The following is a 26,550-nucleotide window of genomic DNA, read 5'->3' on the forward strand; positions in this document are numbered from 1 at the left end:
GCAAGAATTGCACCACCATATACACAATACATGAGCAATGCCTGCACGATCTCACTTGAAAGTTTCTATCTTTGAGTTAGTTTTATAATTTAATATATTTTTTTAGTCTTTCTGACACCAGAAACTATAATAAATAGTTTCAAACTTCTTATAATCAGGTTCTGACCAATAGCAGAAAATCTTTTATAATGAGATCTTAACTAAAGTATGTTTGCAATCTGATAGAATTTTTGACAGGTTCAGAAAAACAGAAATATCCCAAGGATTAAGAAAATAATGTTAAAGAGTACATTAAAATATGCTCTCATGCATTTCAATAGCTCATGTTACATACAAAATTATAAATATATTTGAGCTGCAGCCTCAGGTTTGTCAATTATTGCTTTATATATATTGTTAATGTGTTGAAATGTTTTATTTCCCTTTCCCTCCTTTCCCCCATCTCATGTATTTATTCAAAAAGTGTAGAATGACAGCAGAATGAAGGATTGTTTCCTGATTGTCCATGCTTTAGCATTGACATTGACAGATTCCTAGCAGAAATGAAAATGTTTGTAGTTTATCAAAAATAAAGATTCTAGATCATTGACAAAGTAGGTATAGATTGACTACAGGACTTTTCTGAGTCAAACATGCCACAAGACAGAATAAAAATAAAATTGATGACATTGTTTCATCATCTGACGATATTTGTAAAGGAAACTTTGTTCTTTTTGGAAACAGTTTGTTTCTTTCTTTTAGCTGACGACTAAATTGTAGAGTTGCATTATACATTTACAGAGTAGTACTGGCCTGAATTTGAATCTCAGCAAAATATACATTATTAACCTGGAGTGAAAGTGAAATTTCATTTTACCTGAGTTAACTTTCAAGAGTTCAATGAGCTATGGAGACTTGTGCATTTACTGATGAATTTAGATTTTATAATGAAAGTTCCAGTGCTTTTTTTTTTTTTTTATTTTAACAATTATTTCCCTCATATTCTTATGCATGTTAGTGAATTAGAAGTGATAATTTCCCTGGTAGAGGATGATGTCTCAGTCATAAATGATGTCCTGTAAGTATTACTAATGATGACAAAACTGACACAATATGTATAAATAGTGTCATGCGGAACCTGTTAATAATCTTGCACTCAGAATGTTTTTACATTGTGTTTCTTCATTAGGTTTTCTATAAGCCTCAGCATTGTAAAGCTACACTGTTTTTGGAAGTATGTAGCATTTGATTTTGTTATGTTACCAAACTCCCTAAAGTCATCACTTTTTAATATACTAGAAAGCCAATTATTAAAGCATATCTGTGAAGCTATAATAATTTTATTATTGTAAGGCTTAGAAATGCCAGACATAATTAGACTCCTCTCCAATGTTAGACATTTTATAAATGTGTTTACTGGGTATTGATAGAATATATCACACATTTTTTGTGTTGTAATATATCTTTGTGGCAACCTTCCCGTGAATGTGCTTACAAGGACAATCACACTCAAAGGTGGAGGACATCATTCTCATCTCACTTTGGTTTTCTGCCAGTTAGAACTCAATAGAGTAGTCCAGATTCATAGATGATGTTACTCTGTAGGCACAACTATCATCAGAATTGATCTCTTAACTAGTATACAAAATACATCTCTGCACAGGACAATCGAATAGGGAGAGGAAGTGGCTTTGGCAGTCAAATCCAAAAATCATAGCCTTAACCAAACTGATATTATTCTTGCCAAGTTGAATTATTTGTAAGTTTATAATAAGCAAAATATTAGACATTAAATAGTAGGATGTTGGGACTTTTGTAATAGAATTTAACAAAAGCAAGCTAAAATCACTTTATTGGAGGGGAAATGCTTCCATCTGTTTGTTGTGTAGTAGTCTACAGAGTATAGTTCTTGTCCATATGATGACATACATCTTCCAGAAATACCAAGATTTAGATTCCATATGTGTATTTTCTGCATATATTTCTCACATTAAATCAGAATGCTCTTATCACTTATCTACAGAATATTTGGGAATAGCTTAGGTGATTTTGGTTTCTGTTCCCTCTCTCAATCAGCAACTTCATATAAATAACCTCTGAAGTAATGGGACTGAGATTCAGATTTTCAGCCTTGTGAGGATTCAGTCTAAACAGCCAGAGAGCCAGCCTAGGCTTCTGTCCTGTTTTCAGCTGGGACAGAGTTAATTCTCTTCCCAGTTGCTGGTATGGGGCAGTGGTTTTGGATTTGTTCTGGAAACAGCATTGATAACACAGGGATATTTTATTGATCACTGATCTCTGCTCACACAGAGTAAAGGCCTTTTCTGTTTCTCACACCAACCCACCAGCACACATGTGGGGATGCACAAGAATCTGGGAGGGGACACAGCTGATCCCAAAGGACAGGACAGCTGATCCCAAAGGACCAAAGAAATGTTCCATAACATATGGAGTCATGCACAGCAATAAATTAGGGGGACGTTTTGGAGCTGCTGCTTGGGAACTGGTTGGGCATCGATTCACTGGTGGTGCCCAATTATTTTAATTTATATTTATTTGGGTTTATTTCTCTCACTCAGTTATTTTACTTTTCATAGCAATATGATTAATATTATTGTTAATAGTAATAATATTTTATTATATTTCAGTTATTAAGCTGTTCTTATCTGAACCCAAAAGTTTTCCCACTTTTATTCTTCCAGTCTCTTGCCCCCATCCTCCTGGCTGAGGGAGTGAGTGAGCAGCTGTGTGGTGCTTGGTTACTGACAGATGTTAAACTAGGACAGTTTATACAGTTTATTGAATTTCACACAAAGGGAGGTAAAGGAATAAATGGTTTGGATGATGTTAAGACTCCAGCAGGTAGAAACACTGATATTATTTTTTCCCCATGACAGTTACCTGGCATGGATTCAAGATGTTATTCTTGCCAAGTTGTTATAGTAGCTGCAGAGGTGGGACCTGCTTAATCTGTTAAAAATTTTCTGGCTTTTAGGATGTGCAGATTGAGAATTAAAGTCTTTTCTAGTTTGAGGTTTGTAATCTGTTTACTTGTAATCTCCCTCCTAACCCCTTTTTTTGATATTACCAAGTAGTTCCCACACTAACTAAAAAGACCAGGTGGAAAAAGGAAGAATTACTTTCACTTACAAAGTATCTAGATAGGTTGTGAAGCTCAGGAAAGTCAAACTCACAAAGAAATATTGTAATTTAGAGTTTAATCTAATGGGATTTGTTTAATTAAATAACTTTGAGGATATCCACCTAACTGATTTGTCCAAACTCAGAGAAAGATTTACCATATCCTTTTACCTATTCTTTAACCAGAAGATATATAATCTCAAATACTTTAGCAGTTAATTGTAATAGATACCTAAACCATGGGCTTGTTTTCCCCACTGTTTTATTTTCTTATTGCAAGATACTGCAGAGAAACAAGATTACATGGTCAGCTATTACAGCATATCCATAGTTGTAGATGTTAGCTGGCTTTCCTGCTGGCATGATCAACCATTTTACAGCATTGCCAAGCTTTTTCAAACCTCTTTATGCATAGGAAGATGGTTGCTCTACATTAGCTCTTATTTCACATGAGCTAAAGCATTCTCTATGCTGATAGATTTATGGTAAAGGTGGCTGCAGAAATGTTCCCACCATCAGTGCATAATGGATACTTTGTCAGTAAGCAATTTGCCTCCATTCATGGGGTTCAATTACCAGCCTTGCTGGACTGATGACAGTTTTGAGTGCACCATGAAGCTTTAATGTTTCCTGCTTCTCTGCGTGTGACAGCAGTGGTCTGATCCAAGCAGATACATCATATACAGGTCTGCACTGGTTTTGGCTGGGATAGAATTAATTTTCTTCATAATAGCCAAGCATGAGGCTGTGTTCTGAATTTCCCTGAAAACAGTGTAGATAGTGTGGGGATGTTTTAGCTATTGTTGAACACTGCTTACGTGGTCACAGCCTTTTCTGCAGCTCATCCCAGTTCACCAGTGAAGAGGCTATGTGTGCACAAGAAGTTGGGAGGGGAGACAGCCAGGACAGCTGATCCAAGCTGACTAAAGGAATATTACAGACCATATGGCATCACGGACAGAATATAGAGCTGGGTGGCAGGGGAGAAGAAGAAGAAAAGTTGGAATGTTTGAAGTGATGGCATTTGCCTTCCCAAGACACCACTATGTATTACGGAGCTCTGCTTTCCTGAGGATGACAGAAAATCTGCCTGCCAATGGGAAGGGAGCTAATGAACTTATTTCCTTTCCTTGCATTTGCAGCTTTTGCTTTATCTATCAAACTGTCTTTAGTTCAACCCATGAGTATCCTCACTTTTATCTTTTTGATTCTCTTCTTCACTGGGCATGAGTGAGTGAGCAGCTGGGTGGGGCTGACTTGCTGGATGGGATTAAACCATGACAAGATCAAAGATCATTTAAAGTTTCTTTTCAGATACTTCTCTACATGAGGCCTTATGTGCATATGAGTGATTGCAAAGGATCTATGACTATTCTCTCTACAAGGGATAACCTTTGCCAAGCGTGGTGAGGTGATTTGTGTCTGCAGTACCAGTGATAAAGGGTTGTTGCAGCAGCAATGGCATGCATCAGTTTTGTATTCCAAAAGCATTTCTTTGCTCAGGCTCTTTAGATTAATGGCAGTATAGTCCAGGTCAGAATCAAAATTCTTGGAGGAGCACCATTTATACTGTATTTTGTTACTCCCAATAAATAATTTTAGTAGTGATATTTTATTTATCATTTGCATTTCATGAGTTTCTAAGCCTGCAGTTTGGGGGACACAGTAAATATGATCAAGATTTCTTAATAATTGTGTATTAACAGACTGTCCATGCTTGCTTTTGGGTCATTTACTTCCCTTTATCAAACTGGGGAAATGAATAAACGTAACCACAGGTTATAAAAGCATATGTGGGGCTAAATTAATACAGGGTATCCCTTTGTATCTCTATGGGTTAATTAGATCATGCATAATGGTACTTAAATCCTTACAAGATAGTTTGAAGAAATGAGTAGCAACAGCTAATATTGAAAAAAACCCAAGATCTAAGAAAAATCTGACCATCTGTACTTCTGTAATATATAGGAAAGAGATGCAACGAGGGTACATGTCTGTTCACAACTATCTCACTGAATAAGTATTTCTTTATGAGCATCACTGGAAATAATACCCGAAAAATTTAGGAAATATAGTGCCTTCCTTATGGTTAATTGTTCTGATCAGATTTCTAAATCCTTGTCTCCTAGTTGTTTTAGTAGTTTTCTGATCAGAGGTACATAAGGGACCAGTGAGTATTTGACAATAAAATAGCACTAAGACAGGTTTTGACATAGCTTAAAAAGAAAATGCAAAACAATAAGCATAGACTAAAGAAAAAGACATATATATTAGCCTTTGAATCCCTGTACAAGTTCCAATTGTGCTATAAAATATATTCTATCAGACAAGGCCTCCTGCAAAGCCAGCAATGAAATTATGGGGAAGAAGAAGCTACTGGGGGAGAACCTTCGGCCTCAGTTTCCTATGGCACAAATGTCACAGAACAGCAAGCTGGAGTGATTCTTTCAAGTGCCAAAGTATGAGAATTTCAATTATTTGCCTTGCTGAGGTTTAAATTAAAAATAAAAGGAAAAAAAAGAAAAAAAAAGAAAAATTGAAAGAAATTCTTCATGTTGAACTCTTTCACAACTGATGAGGGCATCTGTGCTACAGTCCTGTACTGCAACATCCATTAGCCTCCCATTTTTTCCCTGACCCTCCCATTCATCATCTTTTTGAAGCTGTAGGAAATGAAGCAAGCACTGGCATTGCTCTTTCCTGACTCTGCAGTAGGCATTCTGGGAGGCTGCCTGGGATACCAATGGAGAAGAGGTTAAAGTGCTCTGAGTCTTGCACTTGGTTACTAACCTTCCAGCCGAAGGGGAATTGCTCTCCTTTCATTGAAGTCTTTCAATCTCTTTGCATTACTTTTGGTGCTGTATAACATTTTAAAAGCTCCCTGACTGACAGACATGGCCGGAGGCAGAGCTCTGCTGGGAGAACTGCAATGTACAGAGTCTTCTGAGCAAAGAGAAGTGGTATGGCAATTAAATTGACTACAACATGATTTTGGCATTTCTGAAGCAGTGCAGACTATCCCACCCCATTTTTTTTTATATTTTTTCCACCTCCCATCTATGTCTGGGCAATTCAAAAGGATATGCTGAGTTGATTTTTTGCTATGTTTCATGATTATTATGATTTTGCCATAAAAACGAGGCATGGACTCTGCAACCATGGATCAAGAGAGGCAAAAAGTTTGGAAATCTTGGAACAGAATTATGGATGAACACAGTCTGAATGTGATGTTATATACCACTGAATACATTAGAAACAGAAGCAGAAAACCACATCTGAACTGTTCAGTAAAAAATAAATTCATACCAAATATATTGAATGCAGATCTCTGTTGTGGTTGAGTCATGTCTTAAGGTTCCTTTGCTGGAATAAAATCCATAGACTGCAAATGATTGTGCAAGTAAGAAGTTTTTACTCATTGCACAAAAGATTATTTTTGCTGTAGATGAAAAACATTGAAATGTTTTGAACATAACTTAGAAAAACTTTTATTTAAAGGATTCTGAGCAGATGGGAGTTCTTTCTTCATCTTTTATCCTTTGTGAAGGTAGAATTAAAACACTCAGTAGATACCTTTCACCAAGTTTTTTTACTTTCTTTTTTACTAAGACCTAAAACATAGCCTTTCAAATCAGAACAGAAAATCTCACCCTAAATTTAGCATAGGAAGTGCAGTTATTCTTCTAGGGTGTTTTTTAAATTTTTTAAGATTTCCAGGTTCCTGATTATAAATCCTTTCTATTTAAATACTTCAGCATGTACCCAACAAATAAGAATTTCTATGCTATTTATTGTTATGAATAGTAATAATATTATTATTATTAAGGGAAATACCACCTTTGGCTGTATGTGAAAAGGAAAAATACATATGGTTAAGTAATTTATTATTCTTCTTTATGAGGTCTATATCATGTCATTGCTTTTTAAGCAGAACTCTATTGATTTCCTAGAAACCTATGCTTAAAAATCAATGACACAATATGACCCTAACAAAGTGTTGAATTCCATAGTGCTATAAATTGTATTTTGTTTTTAAAATGTACAATGCATCTATCTTAAGTCCTACAGGCAGTTATTTTTTTTTTTTTTTATACCTGGCAACCAGTACACTGTAGGGAAGACTTGAAGAGGCTTTTGTGGCAGAGAAAGTGAGCAAAAGTTCTTGCTCTGGACAGCAGGGTGAAAGAGTGGATCCCCTGTTCTTCAGTATTTTGTTTGTAAATCTTTTTTGAGTAAAAGATTTTTGAGTAAAATTTGAGTAAAGCTAAAAAGAAATGAGTAAACATTTTTGATATCACTGATGGTAAACTGTTTCATAACAGATCCTAAAACAAATGCTACAGCCCTGTCTCAGACAGACACAAAGGTAAATGCTAAGCAGAGGAAGAATGAGGTAATAACTAAACAATGTTCTAGAGCAGCTCAGTGCTACAATAAAAATAGCAATCTCTTTTAAACTGTGATTCTTAATATTTTTCTCTGTCTCTAGAAACTAACAAGGTGTGAGAATTTTGATGAATGCTTCAGTGTAATCCTATGTAATTTGATGTTGCATGTAAATCTCTTTTATAGGTCCCTATAGATGGAATTTATTGCGGCAAATACCTTGTCATCAGAAGGATTAATGCCTGCATTAGCATTTCTGCAATAAAATCAGAAGCTAAGTGGTGAAGGCCACAGACACCTCAAACCTGGATTCCTGTGCTCGGCATTAAGTGCTGGAGTTTTTATTACTTGTGGTAGGGAAGCCATTGCCAATGCTCACAAGGAACTGCTTATCCCTGCTTCTCTGGGTCCTGTTCGATGGAGGTCTCCTAACACCACTGCACCCACAAGCACAAGAGATTTTAGAAGCACAGCCAAGAGAAAATGTTGTCCCAGTGCCAGGGAGGAGATCATCTGCCCAGCGAGTCAAACGAGGCTGGGTGTGGAATCAATTTTTTGTGCTGGAGGAGTACATGGGCTCTGAACCTCAGTATGTGGGAAAGGTAATTTTTTACTATTTCTTTGAAAGTTCAAATTATACAGAGAGGTAATATGATGTATTATAAATGTGTACCTGTTTCTGGTGGGACAAATCTAGTGGCAGTAGGTCCCTCTGCTCATTGCTTTTACCATCCAGCCTTTCCTGCAGTCACTATATACTTTCTGTCTTTGTACGTTTATTTCCCTATTCTTGTTTTTTATATTAAACAAATACAACAGAAACAACAATAATAAAAGCAAAAAAAAAAAAGAGAGTTCTGATATAAGTCTGTGTTTCACAACTAATTTTAATTGAAACTACTGTGATAGCACATTTGATTTTTAAAACATTGTTATGATATCAAGATATAAGATATAAACTTTAAATCTCAAGGCCATAATGAGCAATTATTCCTGTGATTGATATGGCTATTCCAAGTCCATTTTCAGCTAATGAAGATGCATCCTTTTTGGTTTGTTTTCTTATATCTCAGAACCGTTTACTTTTATTTCAGAGTGTTCAGATTGTTTTCAAGTATTTCTAATATGTTTTATTGCTTCATAATTCAAAGTCCTGCACTACAGCTTTTATACTGTGTGTAGACATGCACAATCATACCTGCAGAGAATTTTTGCAATACCCTCTCTCATTATATGTCCACTGTTTCTGTAAGAGGGCATAAGTAATTGACAGAAAACAGTTTGAGGGGTATGGGGGTGGTGAATTTAAACAATAGAATTTTCAGATAGGAAAGCTGAAAAGGACACCTGAAGAAAATCTTAGCAGAGTGTATAATTGGATGCTGTGTATAATTTTCAGTTTAAATAAAGTACTTTACTCAGTGAAAATAAAAAGTCAGGAATTTCTTTCCTGGTTCCCTAAATACCACTTCCCTAGACAGCAAGGTTTCAAATTCACCTACTGTAAAAATTAGTCATCATGTTTCAGTTTTTACTTTAATACCATTATGAACTTTTTTTTTTTTTAGTGTACAAGTGGAAAATCTTTTTTTTCCCCTAAATATAAATAAATCAACAGAAAATTAATTTTTCCTCCTACTCTTCCAGAAAACTATTCTGAGGATGTATAAATAAAACACAATATCATTTAGCACAGCAGCCAAAAATGTACTTGGATATTGCACATGAAGACATTTGTGTTAAACCCTAATATGTATTGGTCAAAGCAATTTGCAAAGCAGTGTGTTTGTATCACAAAGTTAATACAGTGAGTAAGTCTGAAGAAAGGGGGACCATATAATGGAAAAAATCATATTTGTGATATCCAATTAGCACAAGTTACACTTTCTCTAAGACATACCTTTGTTCTGGCACCTCGCTGAAGATGCCAACAAGGACTCTCATCACATTTAGTACTGTAGCACAATCAATGCGATTGCTGTGCCTTTAAAGTCAAAAGACAGATTTTACTGATGCATCACTATATTTTCATTAGTCTTTATTCCTTTGTGTAAGTTTTTCTTGGTAGTCATTTAGGGTCAGTTCTAAACTGTGAAAAAAATGTAAATTTTGCACAAAATTGACTATTATCAATATACTGATGAATCAGCTTCTTCCTTTGTCCTTTTTTGCTCTAATGGCATTAAGTTTATGAACAACTTTAGAACTAATGGAATATTTTCTTTAAGACTAACACTTACTAAAGATTCACCTGGAATATTTTTACCTCTTAAGACTTTTTTGAACTGTTACAAATTGTGCAACACTTTTCAAGTATGAGGAAAGTCAAAAAGTCAACCCCCTTTTTTTACATCAAAACACCTCTTCTAGAATAGAGCAATTAATTCTAGGTAATAACTTTCTTCAACACTGCTTCTTTTGATGTTTATCACAACTTGTCAGCTTGTATTATCTATATTAACTATTTGCTTTACTATATCTGAAAAAACCCAACAAAGCCTACCAGTCTTTTTATGTCATCTTTGCCACATCTCTTACAAAAAACCAGAACACAAACAAATAAACAACACCAAGATGGAGATGTTAGTGTTTTCCCCTTATTTTCCACAAAGCTCTCAATGCAGGTATAACACTGAAAGAGAGAAGTTCCTTAGAGAAATTGTGCTTTTAGATCCAGATAGCAAAAGCCAAGCTTCATATGAATTCAAACCACTGTCAGCATACTTAAATATATCCAACAGTCACTAATCAGTATCTTTAGACCGTATGCAATTTTTAATATCACATAAAATTTTTAAGATGTTAAATGCAGTTGAGTTCTGGATTGATTGCAGAACTAAATCTGCAGAATCAAATGATTCGGCAAAATTACATGTTTATTCCAATAGCATTTATTTTCAACTTAATTGTTTTTATAATTTTATTGGTACATATTTTAAAGTAGTAATAAGTATATTATAAAGTGTAGGATATTTCATGTGACCTGAAATCACAAGGGTTTTATCTTCTTCTAGCCATGTTGTCAGGACACCTGTGCATAAACATTTCTATTACTTATTATAGAGCTACTGCACTAATAATGTCACAGTAATTTATAAATAGGATTGTAAAGTATCTATTAAATCAGCTGACAGTTTCACTAAACAGTTGAGGGTGACTAGCTAATATTGCAAGCCTTTGTAAGAGAATGCAGATTTACAGAAATTATGTCTTCTGTTGTCAGCCAGGGCATGTAATTCCTTTCATGTCTGTTTTTAAACTACAATCTCAAGGAATCAGATTGCAAATCAAAATATAGTTTAGAAACTGATGGGGATTAGTCTAGCTTACAGGGGGTGATTTCAAAATAGTGCTCGAAGCTTACACATTAAAATCATTTAACCTGTTTATTAAAGTTTGGGGATCTGCTTGTGTAATCTGGAAGAAGAATAAAAATCCATCAGATTGATAACAGAAGATAACCCTCTTTGCTCAACGTTCATTAAGCAGATCCAGTCTAAAAAGTAAAATTAAAGTATGATATTACCATATGACCCATGAAAACGGACAGGGTACTGGGAATAAAATAGGGCTCGCTCATTTACTCTGCAGTGCTTTACTTCTTTTCCTGGTACTGTGAAACTCCAGAAAGCCAGGCAAAAACAGCACATGCGGATGAAGACAAAAAGTTCGTGCTTATTTTTTTGTGCAAAAGCACAGGTGACAGAAATCACCAGAGGATCAAGTCCTTGAGCATAAACAAGTTCCAGCACAGTTTACACCCACAAACAAGACAGCAGTTTTAATTGACCTGATGCAAGGATAGCTGAAGGTGGTGCAGCCCCACCAGAACACTACAAATATGTTCATAATCTTTCTTTACTGCTGTGTTTCAACAGTGACAAGCAGAGGCATCAAAATAAACTGAAAGTTCAAGAGAACAACATGGTCAAGATAATACTAGCAAAGGTTTTGGTTGTGCTGCATGAGGCATTTTCCCTTTATATGTCTTTGCATTCCTAGTGTGTAAATGTATCATATCTTTCTTGTGTTGCACACCTGCACAATTGCTTTCAGTGAGAATTTCTTTACTGTCTGTCTTCAAGTTTGCAGAGACAGGCATATGGTAGCTTGTACTGGATGCAGACTGGGTACATAGGAAAAGATTGCAAAGTCCTCTTCAGTGTAGTGGACATTTCTATTTTCCAGTGTAGCAAAAATTAAAAAAAAAAAAAAAACAAACAAAAACCAAAGAAACAAAAATAAAACCAAAAAACCCCAAAAGCCCCCAACCAACCAAACAACAAAAAAAACCCCAACAAAAATCCCAGAACCTCAGCTTACCAGATATTTTTCTGACAATTAATAACCTATGTTTTACAAGTTTGTTGTTTAAACCTCTGTCAAATTAATGCATGCTCACACACAAACTACTACAGATATTTTTTGTGAAGAAAAGGATGCTGAAAAATTTAATACTCATGACTGTTCTATGGCAGTACAGGGTAATGTAACAATATGGTATTTTTCATCTGACTCTGTCCTGAGAAATCCTCATCATCTTCAAAGGTTTGCCCATATATGAAGGCAGAAAGAGTGCTGATTTGGAGGAAGCAGAGCTCTATATCTATGACTAGAACAGCATGCTTTTTCAAAACCTTATAATTTATCTTCTGCATCTGAAATATGAGCATAGAATTTATGCACTTTATAGTGGATAATTTTTAATAGGATGGAATTAATGTTGACCACCTTCCATTAGGCTTAAATCAACATGTACTTCTGAATACATGCTCTTTTTTTACAGTTATTTTCCCTCTTGGGTGAGTGTATGTGTGACAAGGCAGTCTTGAAAGGAAATTATGCACTGCTTTTTTTGAATCTGTTCAGACAATTTTACAGAGCAGTGGCTATCACTCTGGCATTATTCATAAGCACTGAGTTAACTTGAACGAAAAACTAAAATTTAAGGAAAAGAAATACATGCAGTGAATTTGAAAGCTACTGCCCTTTGAAGGAAAAAAACCCACTTAAATCTATTCATAAATGTACCCTGATTAAACTCATCTTTTTAAAATTGTATTTCCACAAGATTTCTAGTATTATGATCACAATAATATTTCATTTAAAGTTTTCAAAATGGTTTTTTGTAATTTATCAGATTCCATTCCCATAACTGAAGTAACAATATTAGAGATAGCTGTGTATTATTTCCATTAGACATTTGCACAGTGCCATCATCAAGGAGATGAAAATTGTTTCAGGGAGTGCTGCTAGTAATGTATTAATTGACTCCCATGACACAGGACATCAGAGTTACTCATTCTGTATGATTTTAATATGAAAGATATGCTGTGTATAAGAATGAGCTTGTTCAGTACATCGAACATATACTCACCTCTGTCTGCTGACATCAAAGTGAAATCTTGTTAGGCCCTAATGGTCCTTAGATAGTAATTTAAAGAGCAATCAGGCATGATCACATTAACCTGGCTTACTAAATTGGCTTATGGAGTTTATGCCGTGCACATACTCAAGCAAAAGCACTGTCACAATCTATTACAGACAAGGAAACTGATAAGGAGAACTTAAATGGTAAAAAAGGTGTAAGAGGAATCAGAACTGGTATCAGAATTCTGTATTTCTTTTCTTGCTCTGTTGAGCTGAGACCTTTGTCTCTCCCACTTATGTCTGTCTGGTGAAAAAAGTGATGAGTTTAAAAGCTTTGCATCCTGTATATTGCATAGAGTATGTGAGACACAAAGTAATTTTGACAGTTGCACATGAAAGTGTGAGAAGGAAATGGAACCATGGAAACACGAAACCCCCATGAGCAAGTCAGACTTGCATTTAATGTTTACTCCTGGAAGCTAACCTTTTTACAAGGTGTACAAAGACATGCAGCAGAGATGAACAACTTGCAACAGAATGTTTATTATTGATCTAGTGGCTTCACTTTGTTTATTGATTTGCTTAGGTAGCTCATAGCAGGTAAATTAGGAGCATAGTAGTAGTCTCTTGCCTGAAGTCCTTACATTAATGAAATTTTTTGAGGTATTTGGAGGTAGGGCAAAAAAAAAGAAGGACCATGTTTTTACTGATTGCATGAGAGAGGAAAAAGAGTGAGATCAGGACAAGGCGAGACCAAAATAAAAAGGAAGGATCAACTTCTTGAGCTGTCACCCACATTTTAGAGGATGTAAAAGGTTGAGGTTATTGTTCTAACAGCTAAGGAGGTCACAGACTGAAATACTTCAAACTCTAAAATTTAGCAGGCTGTATTATGCAAGGATTCAGTGATCACTGTAGAAGATCCAGAGATTCCCTGTGGAAATGTTCCTGTTAGAATGAATGACAGGGTCTCACAAGACATCCAAACACAGCTGAATGTAGGGTGCTAATGGTGCTTGCATGTCTGAAATTTGTGTTGCCAACACAGATGGAGAAATACAAATGAGCTTGGAGAAAATAAACTGCTAAAGAAGAATCTTACACATATTGTAGTTTTATTTGGAATGCTTCTGTATAAATGGCTTCATCTGGGCAGGAAGTTTATTTAAACAGGGAAATATGGGAAAAGATACTTTAAAATATTTAGAAATTCTTCAAAGGACTTGAGGAGAACAGACAAATCAAACATTGTCTCCTCCTTTAATCCAAGAAAATTTGAAGATTTTATTCTATTTTTAAATCTAAATACGGAGTTTGGCTGAGAATTTCTGATTCACCGGGTAGAAATATTGTTGTTGATAGTCAGATCAGACATGGGCATGTATTGTGTATGTATTGCAATGCAAGCTGAATTTATAATTAGTGAAACATTAGACCATCAATTAAAACTCAGCTGGGATCATGAGACCTTCTTTCTGGAAAATCATCAGAATGCCAAGTAATAAATTAAATAGCATTTGCCAGACAGCAAAATGTGAGAAAGTATTAAATACCTGGAGCCATTCCTGTATCTGGATAATTATGTGAAAACCAAAATAACAAGAAGGTTCAGAAATTGAATAAAATTTATTATTACTGTGACATACGACATGTTTAAAAAAATGAGATACTATAATACCTCAAATGTGCTACAAAAGTATAAATTTTCATCATGAAAACAAGAAATCATAGAAATATTAAAGAACTGCTAAGTGACAGGAGACTAGATTAAAGCTCAGGATTTCATATCTATAAGATGGATAACTTTTTTCACAATAGGGACTTTTTTATTTCCTTAGCTCATTGTAGTAGGATGCAGATTTGGCATTCAAACAGTAATTGGAAAAAAAACCTGCAAATTTTAGAAATATAAATAATTTATAATTTTACTTAAAAGATTGTCAAAATATGCATATTTATATAACTTGTATATTTATACAGTTTTCAACGAAAAGCAGAACTGTGGAGACGGACCTGAGGGTCCTGGTCAGTGGCAAGTTGAACACAAGTCAGCAGTGCCCTGGCAGCCAGGAGGGCCAACCCTGCCCTGGGGGGCATCAGGCACAGCATCACCAGCTGGGAAAGGGAGGGCATTGTCCTGCTCTGCTCTGCACTGGGGCAGCCTCAGCTCCAGTGCTGGGGCAGTTTTGGGTGCCACAATATAAGAAAGGCATTAAACTATTAGGGAGTATCCAAAGAAAGGCCTCAAGGATGGTGAAGACCTTGAGTAGAAGTATGAGGAGCAGCTGAGGACACTGGGTCTGTTCAGCCTGGATAAGAGGAGACTGAGGGGAGATCCTGTTGCAGTTACAACTCCCTCGTGAGGGAAAGAGGATGGGCAGGCACTGATCTCTTCTCTCTGGTGGCCAGTGACAGGACCCAAGGGAATGGCCTGAGGTTGTGTCAGGAGAGCTTTAGGCTGTATATTAGGAAACGGTTCTTCATCCAGAGGGTGTTTGGGCACTGAAACAGGAAAACATGGAAGTGGTCAGAGCATCAGCCTGACAGAGTTCAAGGAGAATTTGGACAGTGCTCTCAGGTACATGGTATGACCCTTGAAGCTGCTCTCTACAGACAAGGACTCAAAGTTCCTTGTGGGTCCATTCCAACTCAGAATATGTTGTGATCCTGTGATTAATTTTTTTCATTAAAATGCATGTTTGAAAACATAACATGAAAAACCACCATGAAAAATTGAAATTCAAAACCGAAGTATGAGCGTGAAACAGAATGCAACAAAATTAAAACTTAAATTCATTTTTTCGAACAAAATTATAAATATCCTGAAACAGCAAAACCCCCCAAAAAGTAACAAACAAAACTCAAAGAAACCCACAAACAAGAAAGCAAACAAAAAACCAAAAAACCCTCCATAAAACAAACTCAAAACCCCACCTCTAGAATCAATCAATCATTAATAAAACATGCTTCATAGGAAAAAGAAAGAATCATTTCCTATCAGCTGTCCAGCACCAACATACAGGAGAAGCTAACAAGTTAGAAGGTTATCTCATCTTCAGTCACTGCAGTTAACATCCTTGTATGCAAGTCATAAACAGAAATGATTGGGATTGGCAGTCTTGTCAAGTGCTGCCATTACATAAAATAGTTTGTGATTTAGGGGCCTGAAAATATTTTAACAGCAGTTGTCCTAAAGTGGAAAAAACCCTGCTCTTCTGAAGGTGAGATATCAAACCACAATTTCTGTTATATAGCATAGAAAGCAGTGGATTTGGAGCAAATATTGTTTTTATGGCAATGACCATTTCCCTCTCTCTCAGCAATGCTTCATGTCCCACAGGCTCTACATGACCTGTCTCTCTTCTCCCTCTAGAGACAAACACTCCTTAATCATTCTTTCTGTCTCCCTGTATTTGATATCCACTGTGATGCAGAAGTTACAATTACCTTACTTTTTGCATAGGATCTGTTATGTATCCTATTAAATTCTGAGGAATTAACCTAGTTAACAGCAGCTTTGAACTCCACAGCTTCTCTTCCAGTTTCAAATAGACTTTGTGTACCCAAAATCTTGTTTGGGTACACAAATCTTGTTTTCTACATGAGTTGGCAAAATGAATTTTCTTTCATAAATGAGCCTAACTTTATTACATAAAAATTATTTCATAAAACAGAGTAGATTACATATTTTTCTAGCCAGGAAAAAAATGCAGAAAACTCAACATGAAAAGTCAAAAAAGGTCTTAACAAAGGAAAGTGGAATGGGACAAGATTAAAACTGAAGACTTAATAATAATTCATAAAAATAACCAAATATTATTTAGATGCCCCAGTAGTGGAAAATAATTTTGTAACAGGAACACTATGGTATATTTTCCTCCCTGTTATCACCTGCTTATCATTTAGTCAATCTAAATGGAGATTATAAAATTCCAAATAATACAAATGCCCTGTAGAGGCATTTGCAGACTCTTAGAAAGAGATGATGCTGTTTCTAAGGGAGGAAGATGATATAAAGCATAAAAACATTCTGGTGTAAAATTAGCCTTTTCCTTCCAGTATTTTTTTAAAAACTCCAAAATAACTCTAAGATAATTTCCTTGATGTAGTTCACTGTGCAGTACCAGATGCATGTGTTCTGTGACTGCTGCATGGCAGTGATGCATGTGCCCTACACGCAGGAGAGGCTGACTAAGGAGAAAGGTGATCATATCCACAGTGCTGAGTGACATGTCCCTCACCCTCCCAGCCCAGGGGCTAATCTCATAACAGGTGAAAAAGGGAGGAGAAAAGCTGAAAGATATACTAATGAGAGAACCCAATGTCCACTAACATTGACACATACTAAAATTAAAACTACATTAGTTTTAATTTTCAATAACTAGATAAATTTAATTTTCCCCTGGAGAAGATTTTGTTTTATAAATACATAAATACATAAATACAATGGGTTTTGTCTAAATAGCTGTGTGCAGTAGTTATTCTTGTATTTGCAATAAGGGAAAAAGTTGTGTTAAGAACAAAGCAAACTTGCAAAAAAATTCCTGTCTTCTAGCATCAGTTGTAATTATAAAAATTATTGCCTTGTGTGCATTGTATTTATTTTAGCTGTCAGTCCCTGAACATGTAAGTTAGAGTTGTTATTGATTCTGTTATCAATGATTTATACTGTTATGCCATTAAAACCTTGCTACTCCTTGCTAAAAAATTAGATTTCCAGTAACAGATGGATTATTCACTCCTATTGTTGTTAAAATGCTTAATTGACCACTGAAAAAACATTACTGTGTTTCACTCTGGACACTATGATTCAGCATCAGTAAAGGACTTAGACTGGGGCCTATGTTGTTTAATGTCATCATAAATTATCTTGGAAAGTGTGAGAGTATCCAGGGAAGTGTTTGCTTTTCAAATTAAGCTACTAGAGTTACTAAACTCAAAGGCTAAATGGAAAAAAATGGGAAAAACATTATGAAACAGGACTAAAATCAGACATGAAATTTGATGTAAAGCAGTACATACTGTGGGAGGAGGGGAGTAATTCCAATTTCATTAATTGTTGTTCTCTGTGGAAATGATAATCTCTCTCAAATGGGATCTTGTTTCATAATAGCTGTATGCACATTTGTGTAGTGTGTGCTGAGTGCCAAAAAAAGCAAATGGGATGTTAGAAATTCTTAGCAGCAGCTGAAGGAAATAGATGTCGGTAATATAGATTTGTATCTAAATTTCTGGTGAGCCTGTATCTTCCACACTGGGAATGATTTCTCTCTAGTCTCAGAGAGCATGTGTCCCAAAGAACTTGGGAAAGTACAGACAAGGAAAAAAAGGTTAATCAGGATCTTTGGACTGTCTCATCAGTGAGGAATAACTGAGTAAGATAAGTTTCCTTAGCCTGAAAAAGAAACAAATCGAAGGAGATATGGTAGGTCTCAAAAATGTCTAGAACATAGGGGTGAGACTAAAGGGGGGAGATTCCTGCCTTCACCAATGCAATATGTGTGAGGCACAAATGAAGCCAACAGGTTGCTCATTCAAAGTAAAGAAAAGAAAGTGATTCCTCACAAAATGGATCAATCCAAAATAGGTAGTTCCATGCAGTAGGCTGCTGTGGAGATAACAGAATTTTTCATGTCGATGATAAGAGAATGAAGAAATTAATAAAAAAATCAATTTGCCAAAGGCTAATAATTTTAGTCACCACCAATACCCACAAACTACTGGATACTTGGCAATTATGTGGTGATCTGTGACCCTCACCTTTGCCAGAGGCAGAGTTCTGGGTTGGAGGCCATGAGCACCCAGTGCAGCATACGGGGGTCAGGCATGCTTTGGGGTCCAAGGATAGCAACAGACATGCTCCTCCACCTAGAATAAAATAGCAATAAGTGTTTATATTAGTCATGTTTCCAAAAGTGACTCATTTAACTTTGTTGCATGTGGTTTGGATAGTTTAATGGGCAAGGAACTTCATCAAGTAAGAAATCAGTTCTAAACAGAAAAAATACATTTTATTAAATAGCATTTCTCCTAGTGAAAAATATAAACATTTGTCTTTATATGTAAAATGCAAACATCTGTGGTACTTCATGTAGCAATTTACTGATTTTTTTGTTGATTTGGATGCATTAATAATAATATTAGATTCAAAAAACATAAGACAGTAGTCCAGGTCACTATTACAAACGTAATGCCAAGAAAAATATCTTGTTAACAAGAGGCTTGGGATGTTGCTGCAAATCTTCATGTCTTTCAGTACCTTGTACTGCCAGCCATTCCACACAAACTGCTTCTTTAGTTTTCTAGTCCATGTCACTGACAGAGGATTGTCCTTAAAACATCCTTAAAAAGAGCTGAGCCTCTTCAGGCCCCCTACAAGTCTCCCTGAGGATCTCTTCTATCTGAAGCTGAGCTAAGCACAAAACACTTTTGCTATGCTGAGGATGCTGCCCACACACTCAGTTGGTGATTTGGTTTCCTCTCTAAGTGAGAGGGAACTAGCTCAGCCTATGCTCAGGCCAGCTTGGGAATGTGAGGGGACTCGATCAGGTGCAGTGAAACGTCCCAGGCAAGCTCACCATCCACATGCAGCATGAATGTGACAACCCTTGAACCACAGTGCTACCCACACTCAAACTCAAACATGCTTGCAAAAGACAGGCAGATACAAAGCACAAATATTCCTGTATGTCTCCTTGCTGGGATATTTTTACCCTCTTATGCAAATCTTATAGCATTCTTATAAAAGGCAGTAGGTGATTTAAATTATACTTTACAATCTGCTTCATGAAAATAAAATGACCTCTTTAAAGGGATGAGAGTTGTGATCATGTCTTGTTATTCTGACTGCCTGATAAGCTGAAAATCAAGAAGTAAATAAAAGGATTTTTTTTATTACACTTTCTGCTTTACTTCTGTGGAAGAATTCCTTGTTCATCTTGCAAGCTTAAAAACCTTCAGAGTTCTGTATGTGTTTGCATAAAGTTTTCATATACAAAATCCCATATACACTGAGGGAGAGTAAGTGTTTTATGTGCTGATTGAATAAGAATTTAAGTCTGTCAGGAATGTGTACACCAGCCTTTTGGTTTTTATTTAATTTTTGGGTCTTCAAAACCCTTTTTTGGTGTTCAGTTCAAGTTTTCCTTTACAGAAGCTTAAGGTGAGACAAGATGAGAGAATTTTCTGTTCCAATATCCTAGAGGATAATGTCAATAAATGAGTTTTAATTAGTAAATCCTTTTCTATGTCACTGTGGCAGTAGGTAAACCATATTCCCTGATGATTATTCTATATCATTCAGCAGAGGTTGTTCTATTTAATTTTTTTCTCATAGCACTGTTTTTCTGGAGTGATGTCTGAGTAAGATGTTGATCACAGCTTATTCTGAATTTTTTATGTTTTCTTGTACCTTGGTGTCAGTGTAAAATTACTACTTTGAAGAGAGTACAGGTTTTTAGTGTTTCATAATGCAGGATCCAAAGATATTTTCTTGAGTGTGTCAGGTTGTAGATTTGGATAGTCAACAAGAGGTATTGTGTCAAAACCCATCACCCTATAAATATGTGTATATTATTGCTGATGTGAATTAAGGATTATAATGAAAGAGTGAGATAGGACAATTTAATTGGTGTGACAATGTTGTTTTTTTCTTACTATGAGAATTGAAGCATAAACTGTGGAGGAAAAAGCTAAGGAAAAAAGCCTTCTTGACATTATTAGTGCAGTATATATTTTCTAGAAACCAATAGTACTTTTCAGCAGTGTCATATAAGCCAGTTAATAGCTCTTGCTTGTCAAATCCAGCTGTATCAGCCAACAGCAGGTAACTGCTTCTAGTTTAATTGATGCCAGTATTAGAGTCCAAGAAAATAATCAATGAGTGTTTGCAGAATCAGGAGATTCCTGTGCAAGCCAAATGAATTCTGGCAGACAGCATTTGTGCAGATTAAGAATCATTATATTAAACTTCAGAATCTGACCAGTACAACTGAAAATTTCTGTTCAGTTGTTGTGGTATTTTTAAAAGTAAAATATTTACTTATTTTGAGTAATTTATATGCTAATAGACTAATTTGATATTATCAAGAAGTTAAAAGGCAGTAACAAGTGTATGATTCATATTAGAAACAAGAACTTGAGCCGTTGGGTTTTTTTTTTGTATAGCAAAATACAGAGCCAAAAATAAGTCAATCTTTCATTTTGATGCAAACAAGATTGGGTTTGGTTCTTTTTTATGTACTATTTTATTTACTCTATTCACCATTTTGACATGTTTATTGCACTGTCATATCTGAAAGCTATTGTAAGGCCTGGTTCTGAAGTGCACTTGATCATTCCTTCTTCAGCAAGCTGAGTCTCCTGCCAGGTGAGTCTGGTAGCAAATATAGCATAACTTTATTACCCAGGGTAGTAAAATCAGGTATACTAAAAACTAAAAAATAAATTAATGTCTAACCTATTATTTTGTTTTGGCGCAACACTTTTTAAAAAGAAATTTTAATTGATCCTACAAAAAAAAATAAAAATTGCTCTGTCCTCTTTGCTGATTAACCTGTCTATAAAGTTGAGTGATTGAAAGACATGCTTTTATGGGCCTCATCACATAGGCACCTGAACATTTCAATCACTATCCTTGCAGTGGCTCTGTGAGGCAAGAAGGTAGCAGCTCTCTTCCCTAAGTAGGGAGTCGAAGCACAGGAAGACTGTATTATTTGCTTGTATAATGTACAAATGAAATTGATACCTTAAAAACTAGAAAGTTGATCCTTCTGGTTTTTCTAATTTTTGTTAAATGTGGGGCTTTTTATATAAATAATGGTTTATAGTTTGATATTGTCTGGATTGATAAGTAGGCAGTGGTGTCTCTGTTGAAGGACACAGTAACAGGGAGCTGGGCAGATCTGCCTACCTGGAAATTAAATAAAGGATTACTGATTAAATTTTCCTACATCCAGCACTGCAGTGCTCTTTAGATTAAATAGTTAGCTTCCAAGTCCATTCCTAGTCTTGACATTAATAATGTCAAATTTGTAACTGCAAGGTAGAAAGTAAGGTAAAGTAAGCTCAAGGGGAAGAGGGAAGGGGATTAAAGGTCAGTGCTGCCAAGTCCTCCCGAGCCCACAGTATTCATGGATCATCAAAATAGATGACAAAATTATGAAAATAACTGGCAAAACAGGCAGCCAAGAGTCTTGTGTTCGTAACAGTCTGTCTGCCTTGTGCTTTATGGGTATTCACTTGTGTTCCTTGCAACAGATTGTTAACAAGTTTCTTTGGGGAGCCCAGCCAGCCCCAGAGACTGATTCTGAAGTAATGGCTTCCTCAGTGTATTAAATAATTCTGACAGGCTGCTCATTTTCTTTAATTATCTCCAAGTATTAGTGGTTAAAAACTTGTAAAAAGTAATGGTATAAGTAATTAGCCTATTGACATTACTTTTCCTATAGGCTATACAAGATAATATGTCCTGAATTTGATGACATTTTATACATTGTACAGATAATTGTGTATTATTGAGAAAAATGTAAAACTGGGGAAAAAATAAAACTAATTTTTGGGAGAAAAAAAAGGCATGTGAAATCCTTCATCCTAATATCTAGGACAGGAACCAAAGGTTCTTTTATTCTGTGGGTTTGTGGGGAGTCTACTCTCATGTCTATTAGTGGTGTACAAGTCCATATGCTGAGTTAAACAAGTAGGCAGAAATTATTTGCTCCAGTAATTTATCTCCAGTGTTACTTTCCAGTAATGTAACTCAAACTGTAGGAAAAAAAAAAATATAAAGATAAATATGAGTAAATTTATTCAAGGACTTTTCAAAGCAATTGATATTCTTTCATGACAATGTCTAAAACCACCCTGAAAGTCATTCTTAATCTTAATGTTCATTAATGTTATACACTAAAGGACAAGATGAGCCTAAAGCAATGCCTACAAAGTAAATGAAGACATTTTTCTAAATGTTGTCAATACCCCACACATTTTGACTGAATTTATTAAGAAAAAACATTTTCAGAAATTGTGTTTCAGATTCAGGGATTTTTAAGTAAATTTTCATTTTATCCTGTTAAATTCCAGTCCCATTTATACCACCACAAATTTTATAATCAGCTAATGAGAGCTCTATATCTTTACTTAAAGATACAATGCAGACATAAAGTTCACTTCCATTCTGGGCAATGTCCAAAAATAAATAGGACTTTTCTTTAAAATTTCTTTTTGATTATTTCAAAATTAAAGTACTATACTTCCTAAATTATGAAGTCATAGCTGTGTTTCAGAATCATTACCAGATTGCTGGCAGATCTCCATGAGTGTTTTCATTCTGAATTAAAGGGCACTTTTGAGGCAAATCTTTTGATCATTCAGACTTACTGTAGTTTTGCTCACATCAAGAGAGGTCTTGGAGAGTACAAACAAGATCACTTCTTGATAAAAAAAAGCTGAGAGGATGCACTACATGAATTGGCACTTAGTCCACTGAACCAGATGAGATTTTGTTCACAGTAGAAAACCCTGAGGTGCATTTATTGCCTGCATCATTCCTCTCCATCAGCTGCTTCATTCTACAGAACACTCTCACTGGTTCACATTACCTGCTAACACAGGTACAGCTTGTGCCTAATAAAAAATAGATACAGAGACACTACCCAAGGCTAGGTGAGTCCTGGCATATTTAGTCAGCCATCTTTCCCTACATTTTGGTTAAATTTTCCAGTGTTTTTAAGATAACCTACTGAGCAGAAGGGATTTATACTGCTAATGTACTAAGGTGGGGAAGAAAGTAAGCAAAATAGTAGTATAATGCACGAGCATATAATCTCAATTTTGGAGTAACTTTTAGTGATATTTATATTTATGGTCCTTACATGCCAGAATATGTAAAAAATTCAAGTTTGTAGTGTATATCTTTCATGACTTACAATCCTTGAAAAATCTGGGTACTAAAAATAAAGTTTTACATTGTTTGTGTAAAATGCTATTGATGTAGAAGAAATTAACTTCCAAGTTTGCTGCTGCATGTCTGTGTGTCTATGTGTCTGTGTGTCATCTGTAAGTAAAAGGTACATTTATCCAAGTCATCTTTTTATGATTAGTTCTTATCTGTGTTAGAACATGTTCACCCATTACTTTTCATGTTGCGAAAAATCATATCAAGAACAATAAAAATGATGAGATAGATAAAATTTATGTTGAAGTCACCAAGACATTTCAATTTGAATAAATTTTTACTTGATCTAAATGATTGTTAAAACAAAGCACGAAGCAGGCAATGCAAAGTTATAAGAATTGTGCCAGAAAAATGAAAAATTATTGTTGTATATAGTTTATAATAGATGGTCTATTTAAACAGAATTTTCACTGCAATAATGAAAGATAAATTGAAGTCTACTTCAATTATTTTTATTAAATGGAAAGATAAGTAGAATAGTCCAACTGAAAACTGTATTTTTCAAGATGAAGATTTTAATGTAAAAATGATACAAACTGTTATGAAGAAAAGTAATTTTCTAAATACTTGTTTATACTCTTATCATTATTTTTATTTTTCTGAAGGCTAGTACTTATGAATATGTGCTCTTGAAAATATTCATGGTAATATTTTCTAAAGTAGGAAAATTAATATTTAAAAACATTTTTTATATATAAAAGACATGAGAAGGATATATACATAATTCACAATCTGTGATAGAGAAATCTTGTATGTAGAACGCAGTCTAAAATGCCATCTGTTTTTTTCCTTTAAGGTTCTCATAAAATGTGTATTTTTAAAATACTTGGCTATGTAAAATTCATTTGCCCTTTCTTTTGGAAACATTTGTTAACTGTTTTGCAACATCCATTAGTAATGCATGCAGTTTACACCTTTGATCACAGTTTTCTTTTTTTTCCCTCTTTTCTCTTTTTTTTTTTTTTCATTTTTCTCTTCCATGTTAACCAGGGAAAGAACTGCTCTAAAACAAGCATATGGACAATCTGTGGGTGTCTGTTTGTGTGTGTAAAACCTGCACTTGGGGAAACTTCATTTAATTATTTACTTTTGAGCTGGTAAATGATCTAAATTTTCTTCTCATGGGTCCTCTGGTTTTGCAGTCTTGACCTTTAGTGGTTTTAATCTTAAACCTTCATCAAACTGACCCAGGTTTATATGGAAGGAGAACAAGTTTCTTTAGTTGGTGTTCCCTGTAGAGCTGATGTTTCTCTATTCTCTTTCTCTCTCTCTCTCTCTCACTAACTCAGCTGGAGTTACTAAGATCAAAAATTTCTTAGGTGCTCCTAGCTGAAGTTCTATAAAATTAGACTATTCTTCTTCATTTCTCTGACTTCTGAGGTTTTATGGCTTGAATGAAAAGCAAACTTCACACTCATCTACAACTATTGTGCTGGAAGGCAGCTGAACGATTGAGTACTGCCATTAAAGCCAATACACTTTCCCTGAATTCTGTTTACAAATTGTACCATTGGGCTTCTTTGTACCATTCTATTTCTTTGTCTGTTTCCCGTCCTCTAAGTAGGGTTGATAATGCTCTCTGAAAATTGATGTAAAGTTATCATCTGTAGCTCTTACATGAACATGGCTCTGTAGAACCTGAACATCATTAACTTTCCTTTGTCAAAGTCTGTAATACCGCTGGGACTCAGTGTGTCGCTACACAAATCCTATATACACCCTGCAGTGCTGATATGTGCTGCTAATTTGCTGTTGCCATGACTAGTTTATTATTTTGCCAGTTCACAGGGAAAAGTGCTTTTGCATTCTTTTCACAGCTGGCAGTACTGCTCAGCCAGGCAATGTAGGAGTTCTTGTGGGCTAAGTAGAGAAAGAGCTGATATCTGCTGCCCTGGAATGACATTGGCACACATACCTTTCCTGTGGGACAGAGGTAGGTGTAACAGCAGGATCAGCCTGCAAAATGTAGTCAGTAATGCTGGGAAAACCGTGGTTTACTTTTCCTTTGGGAAGTCTTGCCCTTTTGGGAAGTCATTTGGAAGCACCTTACAACCTTCCATCAATGATTCTGGTGCATTTATGTTGCTGTGCTGAGGAGGGATGTTAGAAAGTTGCACTGCACTCATGGGGAGACATATCCTTCACCTGAGGCCTGTAACCTCTCTTTTATAACCTCTTTATGGACAAGCATGTACCTGTTCTTAGCTGTGCTTTGTATATCCCAGCCTGGCCGAAGCACTTATTCATCTGCCTGTCAAAGTCATGACATCCACAGATCACTGGCAAGTTGGAGAACTACTCTGTATATATTATTTTTTTTCTGTCTTCCAAAAATATTTCTTGTTGCCCCTTCTTAAAATTGAAAACAGTGCCCATTGAGGGCCAAGTTGCTTAAATACTGAGGAATTTTTTTGCGAGCAAGCTAATCAGCATCAAATCAGTTTTTATTTATATACTGAAGAGACATCTTCAGATTGTCCCATTATTTTCTCTTCTAAAATACAGCTTCAATTTCACATTCATCTCACACTTAAGAAAGAACTTGTATATGTTTATCTCACAGGGACAAAATTTGAGTTCTTAAAAAAAAAAAAAATTCCAAAGAATCCCATATTCCACAGTCGGCCATGTGGTGCTGATAACAAAGGAGTCATACATATCCAAAATTGTTTCTAAGGGTCCACAGTACTAACCCAGACCACAAAATAGATGCTTCAGGA

General features: G+C 35.5%; 1 protein-coding gene across 7 annotated transcripts in view; it reads left to right on the plus strand.

The window, feature by feature from the left end:
- The window catches only part of CDH12 (cadherin 12), a 636,634-nt gene that overhangs the window by 472,636 nt on the left and 137,448 nt on the right, over positions 1-26,550 (plus strand). For all 7 annotated transcript variants that reach the window (XM_077181927.1, XM_077181904.1, XM_077181897.1 and 4 more), the window contains one exon: positions 7,693-8,108. In XM_077181927.1, coding sequence (XP_077038042.1) covers positions 7,878-8,108 — 231 coding nt within the window. In that variant the 5' untranslated portion in view covers positions 7,693-7,877. The remainder of the gene's footprint in view (positions 1-7,692; positions 8,109-26,550) is intronic.

Source organism: Agelaius phoeniceus, chromosome 1 (assembly GCF_051311805.1).
Source record: "Agelaius phoeniceus isolate bAgePho1 chromosome 1, bAgePho1.hap1, whole genome shotgun sequence".
NCBI classification, from domain to species: Eukaryota; Metazoa; Chordata; class Aves; order Passeriformes; family Icteridae; genus Agelaius; species Agelaius phoeniceus.